Source organism: Lissotriton helveticus, chromosome 5_1 (assembly GCF_964261635.1).
Source record: "Lissotriton helveticus chromosome 5_1, aLisHel1.1, whole genome shotgun sequence".
Lineage (NCBI taxonomy): Eukaryota > Metazoa > Chordata > Amphibia > Caudata > Salamandridae > Lissotriton > Lissotriton helveticus.
Window position 1 is genome coordinate 573003063 of NC_136065.1, and position 23964 is coordinate 573027026.

Here is a 23964-nt window from a genome sequence, read left to right on the forward strand (position 1 = left end):
ACGTGCCCATCCAGTATCCGATCTTCGAGCGGGGACGCCTCCGGAATATCCGAGCCCAGGGGAAAAACAGACAGAACCGCATGTCGGATTTGCGCATACCGAAAGGATTCTCTATCATTCAGATCGTACTCAACTTTCAGCTCCTCAAATGTCTTGACTCTACCCTTGATCCATACATCATTAACCCTGCTGATACCGATCACGTCCCACCTATCAAAACCTTTCGACTTCCAGAGGGAGCCAAGTTTTTCCGACGCATAAAGCGGAGTAGCACGGGTCGGCTTGTCAGCCCATCCCATAGCCGCAGTAGCACGATACCACACCTGCACCGCTGTCTTAGTGGGGCCCGTGAGAGATCTGCCGGCAGATTTCGCGTATAGAGCCCTGTTGTAATCTCCACCGGGCAGTAGCCATTTATCCATCTCAAAAGCCGGGTTCGGCAAAGGAGCGTAAGCGCCGTGATTGATGGCCCCCAGCTGAGAGGCCCAATAGTAGCGACGGATGTCCGGGAGCGCGATGCCCCCATCGTACCAAGGGAGCGTCAGCTTCGAAAGGGCAATACGAGAACGGCCCCCCCATATCAATTGTCTCTGTAGACTTTCAATCTCCCGAAAGTAACTGGCTGGTACAATGTCAAGTGTGTTTTGAAGCGCATAGAGAAACCGTGGGAGCGACATCATCTTAAATAGCGCCGCTCGTCCCAGAGGAGAAAGAGGGAGCCTACCCCACGCAGTCACATCATCACGGAGGCGCTGAAGAGGGGGCAGCAAATTGTGTTCATAACGAAGCACAGGGTCCAAGGTGATAAAGATTCCCAGGTACTTGAATCCCTCCAGCTCCACCGAGATAGGACAGCCACGAGGCAGGAGAGGAGCCTCGCCGGAGAGGACATAGATGCAAGACTTCGACCAGTTGATGACAAGACCGGAGTTTTTACGGAAAGAAGTCAAAACGTCGAAAAGGACGATCAACGACTTCCGAGGCGACGTAAGGTACAAGAGTATATCGTCTGCGTATAGGGATATACGATCTTCAAACTCCGGAGTCCATCTAATGCCCTTCAGAGATGGCTCCCATCTCAGCCAGGCAGCCAGCGGCTCCAAAGCAAGGGCAAACAAGAGAGGGAACAAAGGGCAGCCCTGGCGCGTTCCCCTACCGAGAGCAAAGGAGGTCGAGACGCGCCCATTCACCACCACTTGGGCCAAGGGGTCAGTGTAAAGCAATTTCACCCAGTTGATAAAAGTGGGGCCGAAACCGAATTTAGAGAGAACAGCCCAAAGATATGGCCACTCTAGCGTATCAAACGGCATGGTGGCGTCCAAAGGCGCCAAGTTGGCCGGTTCACGCAGGGTCTCCGCCCGCGCAAGGACTCCATGCAGGCGCCGTAGGTTCAGTGCCGTGTTGCGGTGTGGTATAAATCCGGATTTGTCCGGGTGAACCAGATCGCCAATGACAGAAACCAAACGATTGGCAAGCACTTTGGCCAGGATCTTCGGTTCAGCGTTAATCAGAGATATGGGCCTGAAGGAGTCGCAGCGGTCACGTGGCTTACCATCCTTATGAATAATCACTACGGAAGCCAATCTTTGGTCAGGAGGAAGAGAGCCCGTCTCCAGTGATTCCAAAAACATCGACCTTAGATACGGTGCTATCACATCCGGACGGAGCTTGTAAAGCTCAATGGGGAGCCCATTAGGGCCCGAGGCCTTCCCCGAGCGAACCGAGCGGATGGCAGTCGCGATCTCCTCAACCGTAGGCGGAGCCTCCAGGAGATCCCTTTCAGGGTCGGACAAGCATGGCAGCGAAATATCGCGCAGGAGCAAGTGGGAGTCATGTTCAGGTCTATCGGATACAGGGGAGTACACTTCCCGAAAATAATCAGCGAAACATTCAACAATATCAGCAGGGTCAGTGATACTCACGTCATTCAAATCAACAATCACAGGGACAACCCGACTCGCACATTCCCTCCTATCCAGCCAAGCAAGCAATTTCCCTGCCTTATCTCCCACATCATACAAACGTCCCTGCTGTTCCCTGCTCATCTCTTTCGCCGCGTCAGTCACCAACGCCCTATATTCAAGTTGTTTCAGACCCAAAAGGTGCAGCCTCTCCGGGGTGACCTTGGGCTCCAACTCCCCCTCAAGAACGGTGATTTCATTTTCAAGACGGACAACCTCCTCCCGCCTACATCTCTTAACATTGCCAATCATGGAGAGGGTCTGGCCCCGAATAACAGTTTTGTATTCTTCCCACAACGAGACAGAGGAGGACACAGAACCCACATTTTCGGCAAAGTATTGGTCAATCGTTTTAATTAGTTCCGTTCTGACCTTGGGATCACGGAGATACCATGGGTTTATCGGGGCCACTCTACCCTCCGACCCCACATACGCGTCCACAACCAACCATAGTGGGGAATGATCCGAGATACCCCTAGCAAGATGTTTCACCTCCCTTATGGAGGAGGCCTGGGAGGAGGGCATCAACACATAGTCCAGTCTCGAAAGACTGCCGTGGGCCCCAGAGTGGAAGGTATATTGCAATTGCCCAGGGTGAAGCAGGCGCCAGCAGTCGGTAAGCCCCAGAGCCTCCAGGAATTCCCCCAACCAGGAATGAGACTTTACGATTTCACGGGGAGGGTAACGATCACACATCCCAGACAATACAGAGTTGAAATCCCCACCCACTACAAGCAAACCCTCGGGGACTCCCAAGATCACTCTTCCCAGGTCGGCATAGGTAGTAGTCTGGAGACCCGGCGGTACGTAGATGGAGAGCAGGGTGATAACCCTCCCCTCCCAGCGCCCCACAATGGCGGCGTATCGTCCCCTATCATCCAGGATGATATCGTCAACAGCAAGAGGGAGGGAGTTTCGAACCAGAATGCCCACCCCCCTGGAGCCAGAAGTGAAACCGGAGTGCGCAATGAGACGATAGCCACGCCTATTCATTGCATCGCACGTATTGCCAAGCAAGTGCGTCTCCTGGAGCAAAACCACATCAGGGGACAAACGTCGCAGCAGCTGCAAAACTAGACCCCGCTTGATCCTATCTCCCAACCCATTAACGTTCCAACACAGTAATCTTAGTCCTCTACCCCATCCCAGAGGTCACCCCCATCCCCCCCCACACCAGACGCGACACTGTAGAACAGAAGATCATCGATACTATGCCTTGATAAAAACAAAGAAACGTGAACTGCCACCCCCCCAGCTCCCCAAGAAACCTCATACATCACCCCCCCCCGCACCCCTGCGTAAGACTCAAAAGCCACCCCAACTTGCAGTGTGCCTGTCGCCCTAACATACAACTATTCTATGAAAAGAACCCCAGAGGAGGAAGACTCACCCAAGCCCCACCCACACCCCACTAAGACAACACGTTAGCAAATAATAGTGGCATAGCCTCAAGCCACTGCTGAAAGTCAATACGTTGGTCCGGGAGTCGATTCCGCTCCCTATTCCTGCTCCACCGGGCCGCCCTCTGCTCCGCCGGAGTGTCCAGAATGATCAGATTGATCTCGTCCCGGGGGCAGCATGTCCAGCCAGTCACTTCCCGCCCCAGGATGGTCAAAGAAAAATGTTCGGTCATTGTAAACCACACGTAGCCGGGCCGGGAAAAGCATAGCGTACTTCATATCTCTGTTCCTCAGTCTCTTTTTCACCCCCTGGAATCCAAGTCTCTGTTTCTGAACCTGCTGGGTGAAGTCCGGGTAAAAACTGACTGCGGTGTTTTCATAAGCCGTAGGACCAGATAGGCGTGAAGCTTGCAGGATCGCATCTCTGTCCCGAAAGTTAAAGATCCAAGCAATGATGGGACGCGGAGTGGCTCCCAGCTTAGGCGGGCCACCCGGGATCCTGTGTGCACGTTCTACCGCAAAAACTTGCTGAGGCCCTTGGGTGCTAAATGATTCAAGACTAAGTCCTCCACCAGCAGGTCCACCGATGATGCTTCCAACGTCTCCGGGACACCAACCAGACGGACGTTGTTCCGTCGTGCACGACCCTCGAAATCGTCCAGGCGTCGAGAGAGGTAGTCACGGGCGGATCGCAGGTTACCGATCTCTGCCTGTAAGTCAGAGACGTCAGTAACAAGACTAGATGTCTTTAGATCGAGGGATTTGACCTTCTCATTAGTCTTCGCAAGGTCAGCCCTGATCAGGGTAACATCGATTGCGACCGTATCCAACTTGTGGGTCAGGGCTTCATACTGTTGACCCAGTGTGGCCTTCATCCCGGCAATGGCACCCATGACGTCTCTCAACGACAGATCTTCACCCATCGGGGCTTCTTCTCCAACATTGGCCGGGGGTTCAGTCGATCCGCCCGGAGAGCCCTTAGCGAGGGTATATCTGTCCATAACATTAGACTGTACGGAACCTCCTCGCATCGCCGGTTTGGTCTTGCGTTTTTCTCCCTCAGGCTTGGTGGCCATTTCAGATGGTGCGCCCCGGAGGGTATTCTGAGACCTAGTGAAAATGGCTACACTCGATACGCCCACAGCAATTTGAAGAATAAGATGAGGATCTACCACCAGGCAATGAGTAGTGAAAAGCCGGGTCGCCAGTTGGTGATTCGTGGTTAGGTGGAGAGCAATAAACCAGGGCGATCGAGGCAAAGTCAAAGAGGTCTAAGCACGAGAAACGAAACTGAAAGTAGAAGACCGGGCAAGAGAGACTCGCATGATCCGTTGTTGTTCAATTACTGTCCGGCTGGCAGAGAAACCAAGCCCGGAGCAGCACCATGGAGCAGGCCGGAAATGTTCAAAAGTCCATATCTTCGGCTCCCGGGGTCCAAATCGAAGTCCGAAAACGGATAAACGATCAGCAGGGCCGCGCCAATAAGAAACCGTCCTCTAAGTCAGGATAGGGTACAGGATAGTCGGTGGAGGTGGCGAAGGTCCGGGAGCTCTAAGCTCACGCGACCATCTTGGGTGCGCGCTAAGCTCCTCCTCTATGCCCAGCTTTTTAAATACACTGTACCCTGCCATTTGGGGTGCCTAGGGTCTACTTTAAGGGTGACATATGTACTAAAAAATGAAAGTTTGGGAGTGGCAAGAGGGTTAACTTGCCAGGTTAAAATGGCAGTTCAAAACTGCACACACAGGCTCTGCAATAGCATACCTGAGACATGTTTAAAGGGTGACAGAAGTGGGGAGCACAATCAGTGCTGCAGGCCCGCTATTAGCATTTCATTTACAGGCCCTGGGCACATGTAGTGCACTTTACTAGGGACTTATACGTAAATTAAATAAGTTAACTGTTGATAAGAACATGTTACCATGTTCAGTATAGAGCACATACACTTTAGCACTGGTTAGCATTGGTAAATTACCCAGAATCCTAAAGCCAGCAAAAATGAAGTCAGCAAAAAATGAGGCCAGAAGGTAAAAAGTAGGGGAAACCACACAAAGGAGGCCAAGCCAAACAAACACTTATTTACCTTTTGAAAAGAATGAGTGCGACTATGACTAACAAATATTACTGCAGTTCAATCAAAACTAATCAAACTCGCTGTATTCGGTTTATTCATGCAAATCATAGAAGCAAATAAAAATACAGAATTAAAAATATTAATTTTCATCGGGTTAAGTGAAACACCCCTGCAAAGAACCATGATATTTAAAAGCAGACTTTACAATTGAAGGTACAAGCAAAGCGGGTCTCGCTTGCTTAAAATTCAAACTCACAGTTTCACTAAACGAGCCAGCTGGTACACCCCGGAACTTAGCACGTTAAAACGCAGATGCAAACAACTGGAAAGAAAGTGGCAAACCAGCAGGAACAACACAAACCAAGCCACCTTCAAGTCGGCTCTGAACAACTACCACCAGTAGCTCAAAGCCGTGAAAAAGGAGCCCCTGACACGCCAGATCGAGACCAGCACTAACCAAAAAGGAACTCGTCATCATTGTCAGAGAGTTCACCTGCCTGTCAGCTACTGAAAACGTTATCCCCTCCTCACAGGAACACTGCGATACCCTTGGCAACCACTTCCACAACAAGGCAGAAATCATCAACAGAAACTTCGATCCCCATTCCAACAACCTTCTCAGCATCCCATCAACGACTGCAGCCGAGCACCCGCTCACTTCATGGGAGCAGCTCAGTACAGCAAACAAAAATATTAATGAACGCCATCCACTAAGGAGCCCCTATTGACCCATGTCCTCACCAACTTTTCAACATTGGAAGAGACTAAGTCAGCTGCCAGCTCGCTACCATCCTCAACTCCTCTGTCGCCACAGCTACCTTTCCTGATGCATGGAAACATGCAGCGGTCAGACCCTCCACCCCTTCAAGAAACCCTCTGCAGATCCCAACAAGCTCCAGGACTAACGTCCCATCTCACTGCTCCAGTTTCCTGCCAAAGTCCTGGAGAAGGCCTGCAACCTCCAACTCATCAAACACCTGGAGAGAAACAACCTGCTGGACCCTTCCCAATCAGGATTCAAAGCCAGTCACAAAACAGAGACAGCCCTGACCGCTGCAGAGGACGACATTCGCACCATTCTCGACAGAGGAGAATCAGCCCCCCTGGTCCTGCTTGACCTCTCCGCAACCTTCGACACAGTCTCCCACCACACACTCATTGACCGAATGTGCCAGATCGAAATCACAGATGATGCGCTCAAATGGATGGCATACTTTCTCATGGGCTGCACCCAGAGGATCAGTCTTCATCCCTCCACCTCTCAACCCAAGCGCACCATCTGTGGCGTCCCTCAAGGCTCATTCCTCAGTCCAACCATCTTCAACATCTACATGATACCACTTGCAGACCATCAGAACCCATGATATATACATGGTTTCCTATGCCAATGACACCTAGCTCCTCCTCTCGCTCTCAGCAGACCCCACGGCGACGTAGACCAACTTTCCACAACCTTATGAAAAACAGCCTGGATGAAGACCTGCCTGAAGCTCAACATGAACAAAATGTAAGTACTAATCTTTGGCAGACACACCTCCCTCTGGAATGACTCTTGGTGGCCATCGGAACTTGGACCCACCTCCACCTGAAAGACCATGCCCGCAACCTCGGCATCATCCTGGACAGCGAACTCTCCATGAAACATCAGGTCAACGCGGTCTCCTCAGCCTGCTCCCACTCTCTCGGCATGCTCTGCAAAGTAGTCAACTGGTGCCCCATCAGCACCAGGAAAACTTTTACACAGGCCCTCACATCAGCAGCCGGCTGGACTATGGCAATGAATTATATGCAGGCACCACCACCGAACTCATGAGAAGATTCCAGACGATCCAGAATGCAGACTGATTCTCAACCTGCCTAAGAGGACCCACATCACCCAGCACCTTAAAAGATCTCCCACTGGCTCCCTTCAGAAAAGTTGCCAATTCAAGATCCTGATCCACGCCGACGCCGCCCGCGACAAACACAACCCACCGGCATAAACCACAACCTGAATTTCTACCGTCTCCCAGGAACCTCCGCTCACCTTGCCCTCGCACAGATACCACGTATCTGCCGCTCTCGCACCGGAGTACGTGCCTTCTCCCACCTTGCTGCCAAGTCCTGGAAAACACATTATTCCCCTTCCCCTCCACCTCTGTTTCTTCACCCTCACTGGAGCCCTTCAGGACATGAGTCAAGACCTGGCTCTTTGACTGATAATGCAGCACAGTGCCTGGATAACCTCTCCTGTGATAAGAAGTACTATACAAGTACCACCTGATTGATTGATTGATAAAAGTAGATGTAGGTACTTGTGTCTCAAATTAGGGCAACTAAAAACAACAAGTAAAGTGTCAAGTGTAGCAGCTATATCACATGTGCACACTGCAGGTTCTGACAATTTATGCCAACCTACCAAAAGCGGAGGGAATAAATGTAAACAAACATAAGATAGCAATTGTTTGTGCATAATAGGCGTATCATATGCTAAATACTGTTCAAATTGACCTGGAATTTTAACAATCACATAATGTCTGCTCATGCATTTCAGACTGAAGCGTCCTCTCTTTTTTCTAATTGAGGCATGTTCTTGTTACTGTGTTACTGGAGCCTCATTTGAAATGTATTAGATTTATTTTACTTCTTCAGTACGAGTCATGGTTTTAAAACGACAGTAAATAGAAGTCAATATCAAATAGAAATGAATTACTCATCATAACAAGGAGTTCATTGTCATAGAATAAGAGAATGGACTACTTGGGAAGCATTTGTTTTCAGTTGATCCCTCCTTTATTCCTCCAGTTTGGAATATAGCTGAAAACTAATTTCTAGTAGCAACTAGTCAACCTTTGTGTGGAGTTTTTTCATATAGCGCGAACTAGACCCCGAGGTATCAGAGCACTTTATATGAGCATCAGTTAGGTTACAGACAGACACATCCATTTTTGGTAAGCAGGGGGAGATTAAGGGATTTGCCCAGAAACATAGAATTATAAGTGTCCCTGCCGAGTCTCGAACCCGGTTCCCCAGCTCCGAGGTCGACAGCCCTAGCCGTTAGGCCACATTCTCTTCCCCCAACCATTAATAGGTACCTCTAGGGTCCTCCAGACTTAAAACTTAAACATTTTAAAAATCGCCCTTCAATGATCTCTCCTTCCACTTCAGCACGCTACAGAATACTTGAATTATGAATTAAAAACTCCAAAATCACGATATTCAGCGCTCTGTTGCTCTGAGCTATGCTGAAACTATATAAATAGCAATACATACCTACACCATATGCTAGGCAGAGTCAGGAACACCAGTTGTTCACATTAAAAAAGGAGAAGCATGTACTAGGAGGCTTGGTAAGCTTAAGTTTGAGCAAGAGCTGGCTGCTAGGAAGATATCTTGAACCCAATGTTTTCCCATGAGCATAGCCATGAATATTGCCATGGCTTGGTCTGTGTTGGGTCACTAACAAAATACATATTTCCTGCGGGGGTCAGGTCATTGGGGAGATAAAAAAATAACACTTACCTTTGTGCCGCTGCCTCTCGGTCCTCTTCACCCGCTTCCAGGGTGGGAAGCAGGAACAAGACGCACCTAGGCTTCCAGACTCCCCTGGCCAATCATGATGCTGATTGCAGCATTGTGATTGGTCTGAGCGCTGTGGTTCAGTGCTCAGAGAGGGACTGGGAGCCTGTGCATGTTCTCCAGCCAGGCTGTCCAAGACGGCCGGCCAAACTGTCATGCGCACTTACAGAGTGCCACTACTCTTCCCCCTGCTCTACTGACACAGCTCAGCCCCACCCCTAACCAGCTGAGCAAGGACAGAAAAATAAAATGATAAAAATACGTTATCATTATTTAAGTTTTACTTTTTCACCTGCTCACATAGCAGTGGGCTGGCGCTCCTCCGCCTGAACGTTCACCTTAGCCACTGATAAACCAGGTTTGAGAGTAAGGTCAAAGCTGTTAAAGTACAAAGTGCAGAAATGACGGAGTACCTGGCTTCAAGTACTGGAGGGCTAATGCACTCTCTAGCATTACAAGGAACAAAGGATGCCCCTTTATAGACAAACAAGTCTTCCTTTCGATTTCTCTCCAAACTAGGTGTCTTCAAATAATATTCGACTTCCTGAAGACCATTTGAATGCTCTGTGCTCTTCAGTATTTCCACACCATAGATGAGATTAGTAAAGACCACTGCTTGCCACACATCTCATCCATTTTCAGAGGTTAGTCCTACTACAAATATGCCAGGACTAGTTTGTCGAGCTGAATAAGCGTTCATCAAACAGAATAACCACATGTGGCGACGCTTTGAAACCAGTGGTAAAAAGACAACGCAACCAATGTAAAAGGTATAACTTTAAACATGGCACAATGACACACTAAGAGAAAGGAGCATTCTCAAAAATAAAAGAATCATTTAATATGTGTAAAATCAGAAGGTATGGCTTTAAATGGTAAAAATAAAGACAAATATTCCTTTAAAGTGAACAATTTAGAAAAAGTGAAAAATATATACTTTCAGTAAACAGAATATGCTGAAAATCACTTTTTTCAATATGTTTAAACTGTCAACTCACTGCATTAATAGGAGGTCTTCGGAAGTAGAATGGCTGTTTCTCCAGTGCATTGATGCAGATCAGGTCCACATCCAGCGATGTGCAAGCAGTCTTTTTTTCACAAAGACAAGAACAGATAAATAAAACTTCAAATATTTTTACCATTTTATATTTATGAAATGTAAAATAGGATGGTTTTAGGAATAGCTGCAAATCTCACATTAAAGAGTTAGTAATTCCTGCAAATCATATTTAGTAACATGTTTTACAGAAAATGTCTACGTTCATTCTTCACACGAGGAGAAGAATAAGGCGATTCACGTTTGAATTACTTTATCAATTTAAAGGATATATTTGTGGTTTTTAAATTATGTACTAATCTTCAAGGAAAATCTACATAACACAGCCACTAAAGTTACACACCAAAGAAACAGTACATTCTATGAGCAAAATTGTCTTTGCAGAGGTGGGGCCTCCTTGGGCTCCCAGACACATACTCAGTGGGTCCCAAAAAGTTTAGAAAAGTTATTAGCAGAATAATTAAGTACATATACACACTAGAATATATCAATTAAGTTGATCTCCTTCACTTGAGTAAGATGAGCAGCTGCGAGTACAGTCATCGGAATCTAGTATGGAACATTATTGGCGATAGTTGAAGCAGCACTGGTATTTGCCCAAAAAGAGAGCATGCATTAGAAGCAAAAAAGTGATACGCTAAAGTTCAGCATATTGCTTTGCCTCTTAGAAATAGAGCTACATTTTGCCCTCAGATTTTTGCACCACCACCTGTGTTGGCAAGCATTCCTTAGAAAAGCATGTCCAGAATGAGCAGAGTTCCCTCTAGTGCTTGTCCGTTTCATCCAGTTACTCTTATGATGGATGATCCTCGCATGACTTCTAGGCTGATAAGTGCTTTTGCATGTGGCTTACTATTCCTCTTAGTGGCTTCCCCTTTCTGTGTCCTACAGTATCCACCTTTTCATACCTACTTGGGTTTCACGTTTTCCGAGTGTGAGGCTCCCCCCTCGGCAAGAATAGTCAACCATTGTCCCCCACATGGGGTTTTCCCGCTGACCTTGAAAGGACCAGTTCTACCCCATGGGTGTCTCAGAATCTTCTACCACTGTGTGCTGCTTTTGTTGCAATTAAGTACCTTTACTGTTGGCATCCTCTTATTTGATTTCCTGGTGTTACACCATTACCAAAGCGCCTCTACTCCCCATTGCACGGTCTCTCCTCTTCTGACTGAAGCGCTTGCAATCCCGGATGCAATGTTGCCTGCCAGCACCATTTTCCCATTAGTTGCCAGTGTGGTTTGCAATGTTGTTAGAGAACTCAGACGTCAGTCTTTGTTGATCTGCTATACTTCTTTAACCATGAGCGTCATCATGTCCACAAATCCTTATTACCACCAGCTTTTATTTAATATTGTGTCCACAATACCGAAATCCCAACGACTTGGGTTCATCTCAGAGCCCTTGTGGGCTGCAATTTGCCATCTTTGCCTTACAGCTCCCCCAATACAGATGTTCTTAAAGCATTGGCACTATAATTAGCTGGCATTCCTTGACAGTAGAAGTTTATAGGGAAGTATGAGGACTGACCCTGGTTTACATCAGAATTGAGTACAAGGATGAATAACAAAAAGTACATGGAAACCTGCTCAACATCCTTTATTATCTGGGTACTGTTTGTTTAAGAGGGTGCTGTACGAAAACAATCAGCTTTACTTATGTACACACAATGGCACTTTGTAACTACTGACATCATGTGATCAACCTTACATTGGTCAGTCAGAATACACCCAAGTGCAATGTTTTTCAAAATGACAATATTTCTGTGCATTACAGACTAACAAATAGCATTTGGTGGGAGTAGTTTAACCAGAGTCGAGGCAAAAAATTCTCATCCACAGGCTGAGAAGTTTGTGATGATTCTGTCTGGCCTTCAGTTGGCTTCTGGAATTTCAAAAGAAGTGTCAGGCTGGTGGTCCCTGGAGCAATGACATAATGAACTAAAGAATCTGCCAAAGACAAAACACGACTATACATATGTTTTACATAGTGGCAATCGTGACTGTGTAGTTCTGCTCTGCTGCACTTTCTATTTGAAAGCATTTTTTGATTTGCGTATCATTTGTTTACCCCACGCACGAAATTGCACAAAAAAACGCCTTAAAAGCGGGGGCTAAATAAAATGGCATTTGCTTATCGCTTTGGTGCTGTTTGATCAATCGGTTTCAAGTGTGGCTAACAGTCATCAAGTGATACCCAGGGCAGGCATATATGTTTTTTTAACCATCCAATGGAGGGTGGGATGGTCAAAGTTAAAGGGGAGTAGGAAAATATATTTTTGATTTACTATTAAATTTGATACCTTCTGATGGACCCGCACACAGTTTGACAGGGACTTTGCACATGGAACCTCTTTTAGTATATTTAAGTTTTTGCAGGTCCGGCAAAGGGGAGACAGAGTCAAAAGGGGGTGGTAAAGATTGGCACAAGATTTAGCACAAGCTAGGAAGGTTTGGTTTTGAATGGGATGTTACCTTTTGTGCTAATCCACCAGAGGGGGGCAAAGTTCATGGAAGGGGGTGGGGGTCAATACGATTTTGCAAGGCTTATAGCTTTAGCACTCTTTGATAGGGGAAACGGCTTTTACAACGAAGCCGTTTCCACGAAATCTTTAACCACGCATGCTGTACAACGCATGCGTGGTTACAACTAATGCCTTTACCACGCATGCCTTTACTACGATGTTTGTAGTAAAGGCATATGTGGTAAAAGAAAAAAAAAGGGGGGGGGGCTTGGGGGGGTTTCCCCCCCCAAATAAAACAACTCACCATAAGTCACGTCGGCATCAGAGTCGATTAAGAGAAATCGGTAAAAATATGCCGTTTTCTCTTCACGACGTATGACGTCACCACGCAAATAGTCGGTGAAAGGTTTATGCGTGCTAAACGAATTCCGTTGTAACGCATGCGTGGTAAAGGCATGCGTTGCAACGGAATTCGTTGTATCATCATATATTCCTTTGATAGATCTGAATCAAACATGGCAGACAGTTAGCAAGTTACACCCAGGGCAGGTATTTTAGGATTTGTGCAGATTAAATCAAGGGGTGGAGTTAATGAATGAAGAGGTTAAAACGTTTTTGATGTATTTATAACTTTAGCATCATCTGATGGATCTGCGTAAAATTTGGCACAGACTTAGCATGTTTAGCCTAATCTTGGTTCTCTCAATTTCAAGCACGCACATCAAGGGTGTGAAGATTTTAAGAAAGCTGAAATAAGTATTTCTTTGCTAATAAATCTGGCATTGTTTGAGGACTCCAAAAAAGATTTGGCTCCTGCTTACCAGTTTGCGCTTAGAGTCGTAGTGGTGGGGAAACAAGTGGCAAAAATAAACTAGAGTTTCATTTGTTAATAACTTTGGTGCTGTTCAATAATTCTGCATGAAATTTGGAAGCTAGCAGATCAAGACCAGGCAAGCCATGAACAAACCCCAGCTACACACAGCTGAAGATGGATGGAAACAGGACCTGCCTGAAGTGTGTTCACAAAACAAAATGGGCACAAGGCATGCCATGTGCAGTGGGGAGTTGGGTGGTCATGATGGTTCGAGCTCAGTGTCTGTCCTGCACCCAACCCCTGCAGCACATAGCCAAAGATGGCCAAGGTTATGCCAGGAAAGGGTTTAAAGGCAAATGCTATATGTTCTTGCATTGGTAACATAGGACGGTGTCTGTTACATTTGCTAAACACATTAACAAGAAAGAAATGCCAGCAGAAGTTACACGTCATTGACTCCTAAATGTTATTCAGGTTATTTTAATAAGTAGAAGTTCACTACCTAATACACAAATAGGTTTATAATCATCTGAAAGGTTCCAAATACAGGGTAAGATTCCAGTACGAGTCCCAAATAAATAGGCAGCAATTGAAAAATCCCTCACATATGATTTGTAAGCTTCCAAAATATTCCAAATATCCATCAAATTTCCATGACTAACGCGGAAGTCAGGAAGACGTGATCGGAACGATGACAGAGCCGTCCCAGAACAAAGCATCGCGGTTATCCTGAAGTGGTAGACCTGCTCCATACAACACAGAAGACTTCACCAGTTCAAAAAACAGAGTGAACAATGTGCTCCTCCACGAAGAGGTGATATTCCAGCCAGCATAAAAGACTATCTGATTTATACTAGTGTCCTACTCAGGGCTGGGAGCTTCGGTGAAAGACCTTCTTTGAAACCTCACGGTCCCCACACGAAGGTTGAAATGCATCGGCATCTCCCCCCCCCCCCATTTCTTTCAATGAGGCCAAGAGCATCGAAGCATTGAATTGAAATCAAACACTAAAGACGTTCCAGTTTAGCCAAGTATTGGAGGCTTAACTTACAAAATATAACCAGGCGGGACGCCTAAACTGTGCAAAGGGGGAGCGGGACTTACTTCACCCCCACCGTGAGGGCAACGGCGCAACGACACTGGCACTTGTTTCCTACTGAGTGCACCGAGCCGTGAGGGGAACAGCAGAAGGAACTCCAATTCTCTGCAATCCTTGCGCTCCCGCCCAGCCTGACGCGGGGCAGTGCGCCAGGACGTGCACTTAAAATCGCCTCCATTCGCCCGCAGCGCGGGACGCCTAAACTGTGCAAAGGGGGAGCAGGACTTACTTCACGCCTGCCGTGAGGGCAACGGCGCTGGCACTTGATTCCTCCTGAGTGCACTGAGCCGTGAGGGGAACAGCAGAAGGAACTCCAATTCCCGGCAACCCTTGCTCTACCGCCCGCCCTGACGCGGGGCAGCGCGCCAGGACGTGCACTTAAATCGCCTCCATTCTCCCGCAGCGCGGGACGCCTAAACTGTGCAAAGGGGGAGCAGGACTTACTTCACCCCCGCAGTGAGGGCAACGGCGCAACGACGCTGGTGCTCGTTTCCTCCTGAGTGCACCGAGTCGTGAGCGGAACGGCAGAAGGAACTCCAATTGCCGGCAACCTTTGCTCTCCTGCCCACCCTGACGCGGGGCAGCGCGCCAGGATGCGCACTTAAATCGCCTCCATTCTCCCGCAACGCGGGATGCGCGCGGGCCTGTCCTAGCCAGTCAGTGCCCGGAGGAGGCCAGGCTGGGCCACCCCTCTAACTTTTATGAACGGAAGTTTGTAACCTATATGTAAGTCTGATAATTACAAACCTGGGTAGCCGTTAGTTATGCCCTTGTTGGTGCTTTTTAAGGGCCAATTATCTATCCTTATTTTGTACAGTGTTATTTGTTTGTAATATCATGGCAAGGAGAAAGACCGCTAAACCGTTCATTGGTAAACCCTGTACCACGATTGACTCATATTTGGTTAAAGCAGTCAATGTTCTCGCAGAAGAAATAGACCGTACTGAGAGGCGACTGTCTATGGGTTCTAGCTATATGGGTAGAGAACAGGGGAATGAGGTTAGGGCCCCTACCAGTCCTTCTAGTGAGACCAGATTTGATAAATCGATCAATCACCCATTCTTAGTTGAGGAGTTAGGTACTTACGCCAATAATGTTGGAGGTATTAATGGGGACAGCACTCGAATATCTTTGACTCCTACTATGACTATTCTTGAAAGCCCCCCGCCCTTGAGAAAGATCAGGGAATGTAGAATGAATATCCTAGAACAGGGGAATTCTAATCCTTACCCTAAATTAAAAAAAGATAAAAAGAATAGCCATATTGGGAAACCAGGTCTGCTTGTTGATAACCTGTTCAGACCAGACCCTCAACAGCATGGTTTAACATTAGCGGCCATTTCTGACAAAGTGATAGAGCTTTTAAGGCCGCTCTATGACAAACTCGACATTTTAGCCAGAGAAATTCATAAGATTAGTGGCTCCCTGGCTAAAGTCAATGGTAAACTCCAAAACGAGTTGATTAGGTTCCAACAGAAAGATGCTAATTTAGGCCCCATTACCTTGATTACTGCCCCGGATAGTGAACCCAGTAATAATTCTAAGGAAGGGAACCCTATCGTAGAGGTGGTAAATGGGGAAAAAGACGCAAACATAGTAACAGGAAAGTCAACTAATAATCATAGACCTGTCCCGCCTCAGAAGGAAAGAGTAGAGATTAAGTCAGGTAAATTTACTACATTTGATCCCGTAAAGCCTGATGGTTTAAGAGCACTAGCCTTTGGGGACAGAAAAACAGCCACATCTGTAAACTTGCCTCCTGAATGTGGTGCTATGTCGCAATTTTGGTTAATGTACCTAAATTCCAACTCGGACAGGTAGAAGACCATGGTTCACTTATGAACAAAGTAGTGTTTTGGTTGACCAATAATTGTTGTTACCCAATGGAAGGGGCAAGTCAGATTCTGACAACACGTAGAGTGGGTTGGATCGACCCTCTTAAAAAAATGCTTTGACGGTGATTGCATTATTATTAATATCCGGTCTCCAAGGTGGGCATACAATACTCTTAATAACGCACCACCACCTCCCCCCGGGAATTTAATACTACTTTTCTCCCTCTTGGGTATTTCTATAGACATTTAATGGTGATGCAGGGAAATGGTAATCGGTCTAGAAATGGACCTCTGCTAGCCCCCCCCCCCCCCCCAGTTTCCTACTTTATCTAATTTTGCTATTCCATTAGCCAATAGATACCAGGCTCTGAGTAATCCTGATACTAACGATTGACGTGAGGGATTTATACAGTCTAGTCAGGCAGAACAGGTAAGTTATGTACTCAAAAGCTCTATAACGGGATCCAAGAAAGATGATGATTTATCTAGAAAGGCCGAAATATGTGTGATAGAGCAGGGGGGAATGTTACCTACAAATGTAACATGGATACCAACCACCCCTAGTGATTCAGAATGTATTTAGCAGAATCAATTTCCACTAGCGAAGTGGCGGGTCACAAAGTACCCCTTCGGGAAACTCATGAGATTAATACTGGTAATGGATATCAAGTCACCACCTAGAACATCTTTGGTTTCAAAAGCAAAATAGGTACACCATCATGGTCTGACTTTATTCTGGCCCAACATGATATCATATGTCTACAGGAGACGCGGAGCATTGAACCAATCTATGTAGAGGGTTTTCTTCATACTGGCTCCCAGCTCAGGCTTCCCCCTCGGGCAGAGCAAAGGGCGGTCTCTTGATCTTGATCTCCATCAACTTGAATAGATGTAAGATTAAATGTTGTACTACTGTTGGTACCCATTCCCAGATTATGTGGTTGGTATCCCCCATGGGTAAAGATGTTATTTAGATCAATTTTTATAATAATGTGTTCAACTCTTCCCGCGGGTCAGTTGTCTATGCCCTGGAAAGGGAACTTGATAAGCTGATTAGCACAATTAGGAAATCGATTATTATTCTTTGGGTTGGTGATTTTAATGTTCAAGCATGTCCACTATCCCTGACCAAAGTTTGTGGGCACAGGAGGGGGGAAACGGACGACGACTGTTATATGCATTTCCCCCATTGTCAATACGGCACAGCTTTAAATAGTGTTATTGCTAAGCTGGATTTATAATTATTGCACTGTGCCACTGATAAACATAATGTGATACGTCCTACATTTACAGGCAGAAATGCAATGTCCAACATTGATCACATCATAACTTTGTGTAATAGTGTACACCTGTTTTCATTACCCTTGATAACGGATCAACCAACTAGTGATCATAATAGTATTTCTCTTTATTTATTATGTTGGGGTTTTAAAAATGTAACTGGTGTCTCTTATAGTCCGTGCATTTCCCCCATTAGACCCAATGGTGTCCGGATAAAATGGGCTGGCTTGGACCCATCCAAAATCCAGTATGATGTCATTATGCAATGCCAGAATGAAATCCAAGTTTGTTTAGGTGATGAGGTTGATCCACAATTGATGCTTGCCAATTTTACTAAGATTAATAATGTCGTTGAGAGCCTAATGACGAAACCAGTCCGGGGAAATAAAAAACCTAAGGTGGTCTGGTTTGACGGTAATTGTACAGCGGCTCTACATCATCTTAAACAAGCCCTGGGTTGTAACCCAAGATACACGGATACAATTAAGGTCTTACGTGCAGAATATGCTTCAGCCCTAAAAGCCAGAAAAGTAGAGCTTCAAGAAATAGCTTTGGAAAATTTAAGTCACGCAGCCAACACTAAAAACAGTACATTGTTCTGGGATACGGTTAATAGTACTTTCTTGAAGGATGATCATATATTAGAACTCAATTCCCATATTAACTGCAATTCCTGGGTAGAACATTTTTCTAAATGTTTTAATCCAATTGATAGAGATGCCCTATCCATTTTGCCTACCCAATTTCCCACTCACTGGACAATAATACCCCTGTCAATTAGCATAGAGGAGGTCACTGAGGGTATAACTAGTAGCAAGGGGGGTAAGGCACCGGGTCCTGACAGGGTCCCGATAGACCTTTATAAAAAACAAATTGATCCTATGGTCCCCGCTTTTAACCAGAGTTTTTAATGCCGCTGTTGAGACCCAATTCCCATCATCATGGGGCCAGTCAATAATAATAAAAATCCATAAGAAAGGAGAAATAACTGACGTCTGTAACTACCGTCCAAGTTCCTTACTGAATTCTTCTATAAAGATTATGAGTAGGGTCATGCTATCAAGCTTAGAAGCTTGGACTATAGAGAAGCCGATCCTTACACAAGTGCAATATGGGTTTAGAAAAGGAGTCGGCACACTAGAGCAGTGCGTCAACTTGGATCTCTTGATCGGCAAATATACCCTAGCAAAGGAGGGTAATTTATATTTATGCTTTGCTGACCTCAGCAGCGCTTTTGATTCAGTAGACCACTCTATTTTATGTCCCTTATTGCTAGAAATGGGTGCTCCCAAAGAGATAGTTTATTTTCTAGCCAGATTATATGGGAAGCTGTCAAGTAAGGTGCAGTACGGTTATTCAGGTGAATATACCCCCCTTTTTAAAGATAAAAGAGGCATCAGACAGGGCTGCATGTTGGCTCCACTACTTTTATCATTGTTTATCAATAATGTAGATCCAGCCCTGCAATTGTTTGAGTCGGATGCACCGAGGGTGGATGGGAATCCCATTCCAATCCTCTTGTACGCTGATGATGCAGTTTTACTTTCTTGCACCCCCATTGGGTTACAGCGTCTTATTGATAATTTTACTGTTTTTATCGCTAAAAGAAAGCTTTTAATTAATAAAACTAAAACTTTCGTTATGGGTTGCGGCAAGAACCCAATAACATCTAGATCTTATTATATAGAATCTTCTAAGTTCCAGACAGGTCAAACATTTTGCTATTTGGGTATTACATATGCGGGGAACAGGTCATGGGCACAGGAACAGGAAACTGCCTGTTCTAAGTTGATGAGAAATATTAATGGTATTTTTAGATTTGCTGCTAAACTGGGCAACCGACGTATGAAAGATAGGATGACAATCTATGAGGTAAGATGTGTTACTGCTGCACTTTACGGCGCAGGTGTTTGGGGACACTGCCAAGGTAATCTATTACAACAAACTGAAAGTTCCTTTTTAAAACGCTTGTTGTGTATCCCACCATCGGCCTCCACGGTACTTATTCATCGTGAAGTGGGCCTTAAATATATTTCAGACTAGGCTTCATTACGCCCTCCTTTTATGGAAATCTATATGGTCGAAAGAGGAGACAATGTTCACCCAAACAATAATACGGGACTGTCTCAAAACGGAGAACTGTTTAAGAATACCTTAGCTTAATTAAATTTTTTACTGGTTTAAACTCCTTTTTTATTGTGATATTCGGTTGGATCCTGGGTGTGCAGACTCTGTTGCCAGAACGGAGATAAAATCAATCCTATTAGCCCATAAAACAGAGGCCCGCTCCCGTGCAACTAAGAACCAAACAACTTCTATTTTTTATCTGCAACTGGATCTTAAACAGGGTTTCCAAACTTACCTGCCAGTCGTGACAAGAGCATCACACCGATTTGTGTTGACACGCCTAAGATTGGGTACTGTACATCATCTTGTTAATTTCCCAGTTATGAAACAGTGTTCTGTTCAACCATGCCCATGTGATGGAATTTCCCGACAAAGCTGCTGCCACATGTTATTATTCTGCAAATTTTATTTGCATTTTAGAAAAATGTAAAACCATTCTTTTTATACTATAATATAAGATCTACTAAAGATGCCATGAAATTGCTCTTTAGATTAGAGGACCCAGGATTGTGTTTTTATTTAGCTACATTTCTTTTGAAAACTATTAGTATTAGGAAATCGATGATCATTGACACTTCGCTGTCAGATTTTTAGGGCCTCACATGTAACTATGTGCACTTGCACTTTTTGTATTATGACCCATACATGTTTTTGTAGATCGCTAGGGTCCATACATGAACTATTGTACTTGCACTTTCTGTATTAGGATTATTATATGTTTATAAATTTCTATGTATACATATTTCATTAGCCCTGTAGTTTTATTTCTCATAATTATTATTGTAGATTGATTTACGATTGTATTGCTTATATGGTTGATTTATTTAACCGAATAAAAGCTTTCAAATTAAATTGATATCCAGGCGTCCTCTGACCTCAACACTTTCTGGACCAACTGATGTACAAGTACAGAGGATAAATAGGTCACAATATCCCGTTTCATGATAACAAAGCAGGAGGACTGTCTAGATTCACACTAAGTTTGTTTATGTAATGTCTACAAAAATTGTTCCTGCACTTTTTCAACTATGCACTGTATATACAGTATGTAATGTATTACAAATAGGAACTAATCTGTAAGAAACAGTACCATTGTATAAATATGTTTGTGTGAACAAAAAGAAAATGAAAAGCAAAAAAAAGTATATAGTAAATACGTACTAAGTGAAATACAAAGAAGAATTTGTACAAATCATTTTGAATATGTTGAAAACATTTTGTATATTGACTCCCTGTTCAGAATAATATTGAGATTACAATAGTCTTTTGGTGAACAGAGCCGGAAGTAAAAAGCTTAGACCTACCTACGTAGTCAACAAGACAAGCCAATTTATGGTCCGAGAGGTACTTTCAAATTGTAATGTTTAACTGATTCCAGCCTCTCTGGTCCTAAACAGAATCACTCCCCCGTTGTTTGTTAATACACAAAACAAAATGGTCACATGGCAGGCCGTGTGCAGTGGGGGGTTGGGTAGTCATGGTGGTTCGGGCACAGGGGCTGCCCTGCACCCAACCGCCGCAGCACATAGCCAAAGATGGCCAAGGTTATGCCAGGAGAGGGTTTAAAGGCAAATGCTAGAAGTTCTTGCATTGGTAAAATAGGACGGGGTCTGTTACATTTGCTAAACACGTTAACAAGAAAGAAATGCCAGCAGTTTATACGTCATTGACTCCTACAGGTTGTTCAGGCTATTTTAATACGTAAAAGTTCACTGCCTAATACACAAATCGTTTTCTAATCATTTGAAAGGTTCCAAATACTGGGTAAGAATCCAGTACGAGTCGCAAATAAAATCGGTAGCAATTGAAAAATCCCTCACATATGATTTTTAAGCTTCCAAAATATTCCAAATATCCATTAAATTTCGGTGGGGTAGAGGTGCAAATGAAAGGGGAAAAATGCACCCTAGGCTTTCTTTTTGCAATTATCGGGATTAAAATGCTATTGCAACTCTTAACTAATCTTTAGGAAGGTGCAGCAGAAATGCTAGATGTGAGTTGGCAAAATGTTGCTCCGAGTACACATATCCAGGTAGAACTGCTGGCTTACGTCAACATCTTAATTGATACATGAGGCTTTCACACTTCTTTTTGTTAGGAAAAACTTACATGAAACAGTTTCTCTGTCTTTGGAAAAACTGCCACCAGGTCATACAATTTGATCACGCCCGATGAGACTCTCTGTTGGGAAATATAAATTATTACTGATAACAGCAATACATGTGCAGAACAGCTACATAGAGAACAACATTTTAATGAACAGTCAAAATAGTGAAATCGGAGATGTACACGTCAGCAATTCGCAAACATAAATTGTGCCCACTACCCATATTCGTTTCTTTGCCTCTTGAAGAGTTATTGTAGTTGGGCGGTCTCTGAGAAACGACAGTAATTGTTTTAGATTACGGACCTAGGTAAAACTGAAAAATAGGATCACTTACTAATGCGTTGATATGAGCAGGGTCGGTAGCTATAATCGTCAATCTGCTAACAATTTTAATAGGCTTGGATTTCCCCTATAATGAAAGAAAATAAATCAAATTTACATTTACGTGATTTACAGAATACATTTTTAGAAGGGACATCAATCCCCTATTTTCCTATATCTCCATACATATTTACTAACAATTACATCTGCTTGTCGGCTGCAAGAGTGTACTTCAAATGCCAGAATTACGTTCTGGGTTCCATACGCCACAAGCTTTCCAAGCTGGTACAGGAGGTAGGGGGTAGAGCAAGTGTAAGTGTAAGTATTATATGGGGGGGTGATTTCAACCAGCACCCTTGCACCCGCACTAATAGTAACATATGTGGGTTGGTGGATGAACAAGAGGAGCCAATCGTGCACTTCAGCCATAATCCTACGGGAGCATATTTAAATGAAGTGCTCTCAGACCTGGGGCTCATGATGGTGAATACATTAAATAAGATTTCCCAACGGTTAGAGCCAACCTTCTTGGGGAGGGGTTGTGAGACCACAATAGATTTCATCCTAGCATCAAACACTCTGGCAAATAGAGTCCTGAGTTTCGATCTAGTGGTCAATACACTGAGTGACCACAGTGCTCTTAGCCTAGAACTTCTTCTAGACTATGCTCAGCAGCCCGCACAGACTATAGCCAGTGCCATAACCCAGAATACTCTACACATAACCAAGATAAATGGATATTCTCTAAGATGGGAGAAGGTAGATCCCGGGGAAATAACCAGAAAAGTGATATGCGGTATCCTTCTATACTTAAATGCCTAGATCTGGAAGTCCCGGAGGAGGAAGTCCTATATAATTTTGAGGTAATCTTGGGGAAAACAAATGAACTATTAACGGCCAAGGTAAAAAGTGACCAACCAAGGAAAACAGGATGGTTCAATCATAAATGCACGGCAACTCATAAAAAAATTTAAATCAGCCCTAAAAAAAATTAACAGAGATCAAGAAGAAATAAGGATCCTAAGAAAGGACTACAATATAGCGTGCAAGGAAAGGAAGGCTGAACTAAAACAAGCTCTATGGGACCAACCACATGAAAGCTCTCTAGATAAGAACAGTGAGGCATTTTGGAGAGTGGTAAAAGCTCCCTTCTTGGTAGATCGTAAGAACCTTCCATCCATAGATGTAGCCATTGAGGGATCAACGTGGGTGGACCATTTCTCAAAAATCTTTAAGAAGGGCCCAGAACTGGCAGGGATAGACGCAGCATCTAGTGATAGCCCCTTGACGGCACTTTATCCTATCTCACTAGATCTGGTAATAAGCGAGGTTCTCCAAGCGTTAAACGCAAGCAGACATGGGAAAGCCCCGGGCCCAGATGGGGTTCCCGCATACTTTTTCAAATATGAAATAGATCTGTGGGCCCCAATACTAACCAGGGTCTTCGGGGCAGCAATGAAATATGGTCTGCTGTCCTCCTGGACCAAATCCATCATGGTCCCCATATTTAAGAAAGGAGACAGGAATGAAGCATCCTGCTATCGCCCGATCTCACTGCTGGACTCGCTAGGCAAGGTGGTGGGGAGAATAGTGCTTGAGTGCCTGCAGCAGTGGGCGGACGATGGTGGGATTCTCTCTGATCTCCAGATTGGATTTCGGGAGGGTTTTGGAACGACCGAGCAAGCCCTACATTTATCTATGTTGTTGGGTAAATACGTTTGTGCAAAGGTCTATGATGACCTGTCTGCTGCTTTTGACTGCGTCCCCCATACGAAATTGTGGTCCATCCTCTTAGAAATGGGCGTTGACCCCCCCTGATAGACTTCTTGAGGAAACTGTACTCGAATGCCTCCGCGAAGGTGCGCTTTG

General features: G+C 45.0%; 1 protein-coding gene across 1 annotated transcript in view; it reads right to left on the reverse strand.

Moving 5' to 3' along the window:
• The window catches only part of RPP30 (ribonuclease P/MRP subunit p30), a 145529-nt gene that overhangs the window by 85980 nt on the left and 35585 nt on the right, over positions 1-23964 (reverse strand). Inside the window, exons 4-6 of the mRNA XM_078641013.1 lie at positions 22109-22183; positions 21777-21848; positions 9992-10081 (exon numbers count right to left, since the gene is read on the reverse strand). Of these exons, the coding sequence (XP_078497139.1) occupies positions 9992-10081; positions 21777-21848; positions 22109-22183 (237 nt within the window). The remainder of the gene's footprint in view (positions 1-9991; positions 10082-21776; positions 21849-22108; positions 22184-23964) is intronic.